The 11823-nt window shown below is 44.7% G+C and overlaps 2 protein-coding genes across 2 annotated transcripts; one reads left to right on the forward strand and one right to left on the reverse strand.

The window, feature by feature from the left end:
- Positions 1 to 5318: 5318 nt before the first annotated feature.
- On the reverse strand, positions 5319 to 7087 carry LOC119325490. Its single transcript, XM_037599231.1, has 3 exons — positions 6688 to 7087; positions 6438 to 6584; positions 5319 to 6118 (listed from the first exon to the last, which is right to left on the reverse strand). Exons 1-3 carry the CDS (start codon positions 6766 to 6768, stop codon positions 5459 to 5461), a joined length of 888 nt encoding a protein of 295 aa, XP_037455128.1. The 5' UTR covers positions 6769 to 7087; the 3' UTR covers positions 5319 to 5458.
- Positions 7088 to 7208: 121 nt separating this feature from the next.
- Positions 7209 to 9220, forward strand: LOC119320731. The gene is made up of 2 exons (XM_037594694.1): positions 7209 to 8277; positions 9119 to 9220. Exons 1-2 carry the CDS (start codon positions 7209 to 7211, stop codon positions 9169 to 9171), a joined length of 1122 nt encoding a protein of 373 aa, XP_037450591.1. The 3' UTR covers positions 9172 to 9220.
- The last annotated feature ends 2603 nt before the right edge of the window (positions 9221 to 11823 follow it).

Genomic DNA, 11823 nt, shown 5'->3' on the forward strand with positions numbered 1-11823 from the left:
TGCCTAGCATAATGTACCGAAATCTTACATAAAAATTTACTGTGTGTCAATGCGCATGAAAGTGATGCACAGGGATCTTAGTAGCACTTGGCAAATTTGTTTCAAAAAATAATATTACGAGTTTGTAATTGTATTTAACATGTGTTCTTATGAAGTTATAGTAGGTTTTTTCGTGTACTAGAGTGCATCACTTTGTTACATAAAGTTTTACAAAAATATTCGAAACGTTTATAAACTACACTCTGGGTTTAAAAGATAAAATACATTCAAACTTGGAAATCATATGAAAAAAAACATGGGTGAGTAGAACATGGCATTGACTCTGCCACAAACTAGCTATGGCAAAAGCTGTCAGCATTGATGGAGAAAGTGCAAAATGGGGACGCATATGCATGTGTAACCAAGTCTCGAACTAGATGAACGGCTGCACCATGCATGGGATATCCCGTGCATGCAGTGGCGGATCCATTCGTGTGCTATAGCAGTTTGTGCACTGTAGCTGTACTGTAGCAGAGTGTAGCAGCCTCGGGCCCGGGGCTTTGCCCAATCCTAGCTCCGCCCCTGCGTGCATGGCAGATATGCTTTTCTCAGATTGAACTGGCTTCTCGTTTTTTAATTACGAGCGGACATATGCAGCACGAGGCTTGTAACACAGGAAATGACAGAAAAAATATAGGAAGTAAAGCCTAGCTACACTTCTAAAATAATAAGAATCTGAAGCATATTTTAAATTTGTGACGAGAGAAGGGTGGACACTTTTTTTTGAGTTGTTGATGTTTTTCGAGATAGCTTATTCCAAGGGGCATACTACGCGTTCGCCGGCTGATCTTTTTAAATGATCGGCCGGGTCGCCAGCCATCCAATTATGTGATACGAGCTATATGTTTCTTTTCTCCAATTTCCTGCAACAAGATCCCTGTTGCAAGATCTTTTCTTCTTTATTTTTCTGCAACAAGACCCCTGTTGCAAGATCTTATCTTTTCTAATTTCCTGTAACAAGACCCCTGTTGCAAAATCACATCTTCTCCACAAAACCTCATCTTCTTTGATTTTCTGCAGCAAGACACTTGTTGCAAAACCTCCTCTTCCCTAACTTCTTCTCCAGACGCATCACGCACTGGCACAGTTGGCATTTTGCAACAACGCCGCTTGTTCAACACCACTTGTGGAAGATAGTTGGTGTTTTTTTTTGTTGCAAAACAACATGAACATGTTTGAACCCTGCCACCATGGCCATGACCATGGGCAAGCTCAAGATCTGGCTGTCCCCTTCCTGCCTCACTCTGCGCCATGCGTGTGCGCCCCCAACCGCAACCGCGCCACTGCAGTGCAACGCATGCGCGAGCTCCACCTGGCCATCGACCCCTCCTCCCATTCTTGTTGTGTGTGTTGTTGGCCATGGCCGATGCGGCCGCTTCTCCATCAAAAGAAGAGGAGGCGGATGAATGGAGTCTCACTGGCGACAAGGAACGGCGAGGTGAGCACGGCCCGGCGATAGCACGTGGCGGTGCTCGGGATCCAGTGCGACGAGAACAAATGGGTGGCGGCTCGGGGTTTGCAACAAACCGCTTGTTGCGGGCAAATAGATTGTATGGCTAAGTTGCAAAAGGGTGAAGATGGATGTGAGCCGTATGATCAAAAATAGATCTGATGACCGCAGAGGCGGTCGACACGAGCAACTTCATCCACCGGATGACCACAAGTGTTTCCCTTGTTCCAAGCGGTGAGAAGGGTGAACAGTTGTATATAGAGAAAATTGTTCTCTCGCCCTTAGTTTTTTTCTAGAACAAGATTCAGAATTTCAGTGACCAACACTTTTCATCCATTGCAAAAGGAAGCCTCCTTGCCGAAACTCTTGCTGGGCCATATTTGTGCCTGAGAGAGCTATAGCCCAGCTGAGCATCCGATGTGTTCGTGGGCTTTCACTTGCAGGCTACCTGTGCAGGCTTTCACATTGTGTCGTCTGATCCGACTCCGGCGAGTTAATTGCACAGAAGTACCACAATTCAGGCATCACATGCAGATTGGTACCACGATTGCTAATTTTTGCGTGTCAGTACCAACATTGGTCCAAATTTTTGCAAATTGGACTAAAACGCGTATTTATACGTATTGACGCCCGATCCGACAGGTCGGGCCCACCCGTCAGGTGCCACGCTGGCCAATCGGCGCGTGCCCGCGTGCTGACTAGGACGAGTCGGTGCGCTGCTGTCCTAACCGGCCCGGTCGCACCAGCTCCAGTCCGGCCGCACCATTCCCCTCCCCCTCCTCCTCCTCGCTCGAACCCTAGTCCATGGCGTCGGCGATTCCGCCAGTCTGCGGCGAGGGCGTCCACGGCGGCGGCGAGGGCGTCCACGGCGTCGGAGAGATGCCGTTCTGGCCTCCTAGCGGAACGGTTGGCGTCGACGTGGATGGCGGCGACGAGTCCAGCTCCGCGTACTCGACCGACGACGAGGAGTCGATGTTACTCACCATGGAGCAGCGGTTGCGGTTGGCGCATCAGTGGGTGGCGAACCCTAGCAGCAGCCATGAGTTGACGCATGGACTTGGCGGCGTGCTGTAAGTACCCTTGTCCTACTCCTCTGATTCATCCAATTGGGCATTTTTAGGGTTTGTTCATCTTCTGCTTTATCTAGTTGGGGATTAGGTTTTATCCAATTGAAGTGACTAGACTAACCTAGTAACATAGTGTATTGCACTCTCAATTTAGTTCAATTACTGTGGCTCTCCAAATTGTTCTGTACTGTCTGGTACTGTAATTTAAGTTGTTTTGTACTTTACTGTTGCTCTCCAAAATTTGCTTTTGTGCTAAATTAGTAAATAATAGACTTACAGGTTACTTTAAATTGTAATGTACTGTGTTGTTGCTCTTCAAATTAAGAGTAATTATAATGAATAAATGAAATTTAATCTTTTTCTGTAGTTTGGATGAAGACATTTGGCAAGTAAGGATCCATTTTGATGCAAGAGAACCATTGGAGATGAAGTTGTGTCGTTCAGATATTACTTATCTGAATTTGGTTGCAGTGATGGAAACCCAAGGATTTAATGCATATGATTGTTTGTTTCACATTGAAAATCCATCTTTAGGAGAGAAAGGGCTGGATTTGGTAGACAGTCATGCAGAATTACAGATGATAAAGAGGAAGATCCAGGACAAATTGGTGCTTAATTTGCTAGTCAGGGCTTGTCCACCCCCTGATACTGATTTTGAGAGGCAGCATTTTGAAAAGCCAGACTTGTCCACTGTGGTGTACCAAGAGCCTGTTGTTTATGATCTGAGTGAGCCTCCTATCTTAGCTGTTGATCAGGAAGGAGTAGTCTTTGAGAGTCAATGTAGCACACATCACCCTGTTGCTCCTGCTGGTGTTTGCACACAAGAAAGCAGAAATGCAACTAACAAGTTGAAAGCAGTTTTGGAAGAAGAAGAAGAGGGATATCAAGGATTTGAGGCTTATGAGGACAGTGATTCCTCTGATGAGGATGGTCAAATTGGAAGTTACCCTAATTACATGGTTGATGAAGAAGATGTAGAGGTGGAAGAGGGAAAGAGGCAGAGAGAGCTAGAAGTACAAGAGGAAGAATCAGATGATGATCAATCAGAAGAGGAAGAAATGCTACATTATGAGGGTGACACTGAAGTTGAGGACCCATTTGAGGTAGAGGAAGATAGGACTTTTGAACAAGAAGAAGAAACTATAGTTGAACCTGTAAAGAAGAAGCAGAAGCTGCCAGTTAGAAGAGGCCCAACCACTAGGTCACATTGTAGTGAGCTACCAGAGGTTGAACCTGATTTCAGACCATCATCAGATGAAGAAGAGGAGGGGTTGTTGAGGGAGAGTGATGATGATGGTTTTCAGCCACTCTCTTTTGTCCTACAAAAGAAAAGGAAGAGTAGGGCAAAGAAAAGGCCTCCTAGGAAGTGGTACAATGAGAAAATGGAGCAACCACATGAGCACCTGTGTATGAAGTTGTGTTTTAGGGATCAGCATCAATTCAGAGAAGCTTTGTTGAATTTGCACATCACCCAGGCCAGGAATTTCAGGTATCATAGGAATTCAGATCAGAGGATAATTGTTGAGTGTACAGATAAAAAATGCCAGTTCTTAATGGTGGCAGCAGTTATAAAAGGGGAGAAAACATTTGTAATTAAGAAGATGAGACTAGAGCACACTTGCCCTAGTACCACTGAGACCACCAGGGTTAGTGCTAAGTGGCTAGCACAGAAATATGAGCATCTCTTTAGATCTGATATAACTACTGGTATTCAGACTATAATTGATGCATGCAATGAAAAATATGGTGTAGATGTGCCCAAGTGCATGGCATATAGGGCAAAGAACATAGCTATTGATGCTGTGTTAGGAGATCACAGGAAGCAATATCCTAGGCTTAAAGACTATGCTCAGACTGTCATGGACACAAACCCTGGGAGTAGAGTAATAGTCACTACTGTTACTCCAGTACCTAATGCAAAAATACCCCACCCAGGCCCAAGATTCCATGCCATGTTTTTTTGCCTTAATGGAGCAAGGGAGGGGTTTCTCAATGGGTGTAGGCCTTTCATTGGTTAGTTCTTGAACCTTGTGTGAACCATTTACATATTGTAGAGTACTCCATATTGTATCTCACTTGGAAATGTTGATTATGCAGGTGTTGATGGATGCTTCATTAAGCTCACTACAGGTGGCTTGTGTATCTTAATAGCACGGTGGCTGTGGATTTGTGCAATGGCATGATGATCCATTGCCCACATTCTGGAGTGAGCTCATTGGGGATCTGCGTGATGAAGTATGGAGGCTTAAAGGTGCAACTGTTGCTAGATCTGAAGATCAATTTCCAATCCTGACTCCAAGTGAAGATGATGGCACAAGGGAGGCCATGTTTCTGTCTCTGCAAACTCAACTCAGAGAGAAGAATGCAGAGATTGCAGGGATTAGGGCCAAATTTCACAATGTGTTGTTTCTTTTCACTATATTTGTGCTTGGCTTAGTTGCAGGCAAGATATTAAGTTAGTTAGTTGCTTCAATTGTAGCCAAGTTGTAATGGATCAAGTTGTAATGGATCAGTGAAGTTATCTTCTGATGCAATGAGATTTAGTGAGTCTTGTTCCTCTTTTATTGCAATGTACTGTCTGGTTTGCTGCAACATTGTCATAATGTACAATCTACATAATCAGCATAACCATAGCAATACATAACCATACATAATAAGAAACTGATCCATACATAGCAATACCTAACCATTGTTCACAATACATAGAGGAGTTCCACTTCAAATGCATAGTTCATCCTTTTCTCACAAAAGGATGAATAGCATAACTACTACATACATACACAGCCATAGTTCACCATTAGTACAAGCATACAGTACACAACATTAGTTCCTAGATGCTAGGTCATTACACAACCATCATTCCCAAAAGGTCAGCAATGCCACTAATCTCATTTCATCTTCTTCACTTCTCCAAGATGGCTTGAATCCCCCTGAACTTCTCCTTCAACTTTTCATTCTGAAACTCTAACTGCCACTTCTCTTCAATATGCTTTTTATTTCCCTTAAGCAGATCAGCAACCTGAAGCTTCAACTCTAGCTTCTCTTGGGTGAGCTTCTCCTGACACTTAGTTAGCTCTGCATTCTTCAGCTCCAAATTCATACTAGCTTCAGTAAGCACTTGCTTCTCTTTCATTTTGTTCAACTTCAAGTTCTGAATGACTGTTGCTTGAGCTCTTGTTAGGTTGAGCAGCACCTCATACTTCTGAGTAAGTTGCTGGGTCTCTGCATCTTTCTTTGCCATCTTTGCCTTCATATCATCAGTCAGTTCTTTTCTTACCTCCTGCTGATATATAATGGCAGACTGCAGATGCCTGAAATCCACCACCTTATCTTCCTGGAAGTTCATCAGCTCATGCACATCTTGGACTAGCTTGTCATAGTTGGCCTCCAGCTTGTTCTTCTCTTCTGTCAGATGGTGGATAGTGAAAGAATTCTCAAGATTGTCATTCACCCTAGCACTTTTGGCATCTTCAACCATTGCCCATAGCTTCAACAATGCATTCTGCATTGTTGGGGGCCACTGGTGATCAACCCATTCAACAAAGCCACAATTGCTACCTTCCTGCAAAAACAATAACAACAACAAAACAGTTCATACAGCAAGTAATTACACAAAATCACTGCAGTTGCCAAAAAGAATGTCTAAATTTAGCATCAGACCACTAAATTTAACAAGAGGAGCAACCACTTGAGTAGCTGACTGACTAGGTTCAGCCATTGTTCTAATGCAAAATATACTCATGCTTCACCTAAATACGCTACTCTAACCACTATGAATCAAAATGTTGACACCAAGCAGAGTACTCCAGCAAACAGAGTTCAATATGGCACTGACCAAGTAAGAAAAAAAATCAGTATGCCTACAATCCTACAATACATACCGACTGTGCACATGCTAAAAACCTCCTGCCTGTGTCTGTTCCTTCAAAGGCAACAAGCCTCTCAGATGCCATGCCGTGCTTCTCGCATGGACACATCACATCCAGCTCAAGCCCCTTGTAATCTGGATCTTCAATGGTGAAAGGAACCTGCAGAAGCTCGCACAAAGACAATGGCCAAATCAAAACCTAGCGAAATCAACCAAATCAAGAAATCCCAGATATGAAACCCTAACCCTAACCCTGTACTGACCTCGTTCAGACCGTCTGTGGAGGAAGAATGCATGTACGGGGGGCTAGAATGGTCGTCGCTGCTTTCGTCCTCCAAAACCATGGCGACGACGGGGCGGTGCGGCGGCCGGCCGGCTGTCGGGACGCGGTCGGCGGCGATGGAGGAAACGAGCGAGGAGGAGGAGGGGGAGGGGAATGGTGCGGCCGGACTGGAGCTGGTGCGACCGGGCCGGTTAGGACAGCAGCGCACCGGCTCGTCCTAGTCAGCACGCGGGCACGCGCCGATTGGCCAGCGTGGCACCTGACGGGTGGGCCCGACCTGTCGGATCGGGCGTCAATACGTATAAATACGCGTTTTAGTCCAATTTGCAAAAATTTGGACCAATGTTGGTACTGACACGCAAAAATTAGCAATCGTGGTACCAATCTGCATGTGATGCCTGAATTGTGGTACTTCTGTGCAATTAACTCGACTCCGGCACCTCCGCGTACGAAGTTGCAAGAAAAAGAAAAAACTTCCACGCACGAGGTGAGATGGGCGAGATGTCGCCGGCGGCGGCGCCGCCGCTGGAAGACGAAAACCTACTCTCCGAGATCCTCCTCCGCCTCCCCCCGCTGCCGTCCTCCCTTCCCCGCGCATCCGCCGTCTGCAAGCCCTGGCGCCTCCTCGTATCAAACCCCGGCTTCGTGCGCCGCTTCCGCCGCCACCACCGACGCAGCCCTCCCCTCCTCGGCTGCTTCGTCCTAGACCGGGGAGGCGTCTCTTTCACACCTACCATGGATTCCACGGATCGTGTCCCCGCCGGGCACTTCTCCTTGCAGCTCGACGACGGCAACCGCTTCTGTCTCCTCGGCTGTCGCCATGGCCTTGTGCTCATCTCCAACGATACACGGAAGCAAGTCTTGGTGTGGGACCCCGTCACCGGCGACCAGCACCACATCGCCTTTCCCCCATGCTTCGACACATACCCGATTCATGGGGCGGTGCTTCGTGCTGCCGGCGAGGTGGACCCCTTCCAGGTGGTCCTGGTACAGGTCGTATGGGACGAAGAGCATTTGCGAGTGCTCGCCTGCGTTTACTCGTCAGAGACCGGCGGATGGGGTAATCTTATCTTAATACCAATTCCATCATCGGTTTATTGTGCGGGCATGCCAGCCGTGTTGGTTGGGAATTCCTTCTACTGGCGTCTTGCTGGGTGTTTTTGTGCTATTCTCGAGTTTGATTTGGAGAGGCAAAGCTTAGCTGTGATACAAGTGCCAGTTGGTGAGGAGAATAGCTTCACTGTTATGCGGGCCGAGGGTGGTGGGCTAGGTTTACTCTCGGTGTCAGGCTTCACCGCCCAATTATGGAAGAGGGAGATTGATTCTGATGGTCTTTCATCATGGGGGATGGGAAGAACTATTGAACTGGACAAGCTACTTTCCCTGAATCCAGAGAAGGAGAGAGTGCCCCCGAGAATACATGGGCTTGCTGAGTACAATAATGTGGTGTTCCTGACTAGAGGTGATGGAAGTGTCATCATGCTGCACCTTGAGTCATTGAAATTCAAGAAGTTTCATGGGATTGTCAAAGGTTTATATCATCATCAATTCGAAAGTGTCTATTCTGCAGGTAATAGCATGCCTTTAAAGTATAGTGACGTTGTGTTGTAGTGTTCTGTCCGTATGCTTGTGTGGTGGTGTTTTATGCTATGGTTATGAACTGGAAAAATATTTGTCAGTGGTGCCTAGTTTGGGGTGTGATGCTGTTGTTTTGAATATTCCAACATTATTAATTTTTATTATCATTAGACTGTGTGGTATTACCTCCGTCCCAAATTACTTGTCTTCGATTTGTCTACATACGGATGTGTGTAGCACTAAAACGTATATTGATTTAGATACATCTGTATCCAGGCAAATCTAGGATTAAGTAATTCGGGATGGAGGGAGTACATGAAAGCTGCTTGAACGGACTAAAACATCGAATTCATAGCTCATAAGTACATTTGGAAGCTTAAAGTGCTCTTGCTAAGAAGCCTACATAAACTGAAAGCACATAAATGTGTAATAGATGATGTTTGGTTGTGCCATAGGAAAAAACCTAGGAACTTATCTGAAGGGCTAGGTGGGTGCCATATTTGTCACAGCCTCACAGGTAGTCTGAAATGAAGAAAGTTTCCAAGAGTTTGGAAACACTGGAGATTTTCCTTTGGAATTGCATGCAAAGTAGACGATATGAAAAGGTCCTGTGGTTTCCAGCTTTCCATTCCTACGAGTTTCGCAGGATATTTTTTGTAGTAGAGTCCTTCAAAATTCCTTTGAACTGAAGAGGCCCTTAGTTGTTTTTCTGAAATTACACATGTGAGTTTAACTAAATATCTTCAGAGACGCCTTCTCGTATCTATTTCACTATTTGGCTTCATGTAGGAATGTCATTGGTGGCTACAGTATTTGACTTCTTATGCTTGTAGGCACCAGCATTGGTGGTGGACATGATGGAGCTGAGCTTTTGCACAATTCATAAGATGATTGTCTGGGTAGATATGCTATTATGTTTTTTGGTTGAGCGGGTAAGCTTATCTTCTGCATGTTAGTTGGCGTATCTGAAATGTGCTTTCGAAAAAAATATATTGTTTCTTTTTGCTACCATTTCTTGATTACCAAATATATTGCTTTTGGTAGCGTGTGCTCTTCTCCCTCTAGCATCTTAGCTAACTTTGCTGCCGGCTAGCCGGATTGAGATCGCAGGATATAAATAGGGACTGGGATAGTGACGAAGCTAGATCAAAGAAGTGGATCTTTCACTCATTCATTTCTTGCCGGTTCTACCATTACAGCTTGCCCTTATAGGCCAGATGCACACGACGCTTACAGCTGGGTCCCGCTTAACTTAACACACACTGCATCATCATTATTCACTTCCCTATCTCGATGCACCCTAACGACCTTACTCTCTATGTCTTCTCCTCTGTTCTGCCTATGTCACCACCTTAATTGTTACACTTTCCCTCGGTAGTGCTGCTTCAGTACATTGAGATCTTCCCAAGTTGCTAATTCTTGGAGAATAGTAGATTACCAGTCTGCTGGCAATTCCAAGTGATATACCACTGAACCAATTCGCTCCAGGACAGTGTACTGTCCAAAGTATTTTGAATGCCAGCTCCGGACAGAGTCTGTTCACCACTGAAGATTAAGCATAACATATGGCTATAGCTTGAGCAATACATTCTCGCCCACCTTAAAGGTTTTTGTCTGATTGATGGTTGTCAGTGCATTTTCGTCCTGTTCTGTGTGGCAGCAGATGCTCCTTCAGTCGGTCCAGCTGCAATTGATATTCTGCGTCCTGCCACAGTTTTTATATTTAGTAACAAATTATTTGAAGGAGTGGCCCAAGTGTTATTGATTAGCCTGCTATATTTTTCTTCTCCCTGTGCCCATGAGCCCAAATATGTCCATGATAATAGAGAATATTCCGAATGATTTGGTAAGGTAGATGGTTCAGCATCTGCCTCTGTATGAGGTATTTGCACCATGCTCTTTTTACATTTACTGAGAGAAGATGGTGAAAATACTCGAGAATGTGCCAACAGTGGAAGTTGAAAGTGTGCCACTAGCCCACTACACCACAAATTACCTACTGATAATCTCTGTTTCCATTGCTGGTTCTTTCCCAGCAATGCTAAGATGATTCAACCTTGGTGTTTTTGGTACAAATTCTTTATGACGAAGCTAATGCTTGCTGTTTGTATCATAAAAAAATTGTGAGGTTGCATGACTTGAACGTCTTTTGCATGGATGAATAGTTCAAAATGGTTTGACTAATGTCATTGATTGATCCACAGGTACCTAGAGTTGTGTTCTGATTACTGAGATGGAGGAATGGGCTTGCTGTGGGTTCTTCCAGTTTGTATGCTTCACACCCCTATTGACCCTTCCGATTGCATGCACCAATCAACCGGAAAGTGGACACAACAATTAGTAGATGTTAATCCTTAAATTTGCAAACTTATGTCTGTTGTTGTCTGATCTCTGGACACAATTAGCCGACTGACATGAGGAAAATACGGCGACTTGCTTCGGTTAATTAGTATTTGTTGTGCACCTACTTTATGCCTTCCAAGCAAGCACGTTGAAACAAGCTTGTCTGATGAAATGCTCCCGTACCATTTGTTGAATCAGGACAGCGGGAGATTCCGATTTGTTGAATTTATGCTTTTGTCCCATTTTGTGTGGATATCTTTGTCTTATTTTTTATCTGATTCTGGCTAGTGAATGCTGAAGTGTGAGGAAGCAAAACACATTTGATAAAATGCTCCTGTACCATTTGTTGTTCAGAAAAACAACCCGTCAGCGTGAATCGCTGCTGAAACCGAACATGTTTCCCCCCGTGAGTAGTGCACAAGACAAGCTGATTGTTGGTCAGAGACTGAAAGCATTCTCCACCACGCTAAATTCGATCGAGCTTCTATTCTTCGTGCGCTTGCTGACACGCAAATTCACTGGTGATTAAGTGTTACCCGCTTTTCTTTCCTTCTCATTTTCTTTGTGCCGGGAAAGGGAATATCAGCTGCCTTTACTTAGGGTCACATTGACACTTTGGTTTCTTTCCTTCTCATTCAGGATAACATTACCAACTGCATATATTATCATCAGTACTACTACTACTACTATCACCACCATCACCACTTTTGGGGGATATAAAAGATGTCTCATCCTAGTTTGGTCTTCCATACAATGCTCCGTCTTGTGTAAACTGTCATGTGGCCCAGTCCCAAACCTACACACGAGGGAGCATTTTATCGAACACTAACAAAGCAATGGAGTAATTTTGTGAGTTAAAAGATGTATACAACGGAACTGAAAAACCTGAAATGAAACATGACGAAAACGTCGCCATTCAGACCTTGGTATTCTTGCAAGCCTCTAGTCAAAAACTGTAGAAGGTCAACCATGCACAAGATAATAAGCTCAAATTTTTTAAAAGCTGCATGAGCCTCCCACAAGAATTGTTGAAGACCATCAAACACACAATTGAGAACACATCCTTTGCAAGGCAGAACATTGAACTGTTGCTTCATTGAAGGATAGTACAAAAAACAAAAAGGATTCGAGAACACTTAACGACAACACGTATGAGGAACATTGATAAAAACATTGTCTTGCTTTCCCGTCCCCC

Source organism: Triticum dicoccoides, chromosome 6B, assembly GCF_002162155.2.
Source record: "Triticum dicoccoides isolate Atlit2015 ecotype Zavitan chromosome 6B, WEW_v2.0, whole genome shotgun sequence".
In the NCBI taxonomy this organism is placed as follows: domain Eukaryota; kingdom Viridiplantae; phylum Streptophyta; class Magnoliopsida; order Poales; family Poaceae; genus Triticum; species Triticum dicoccoides.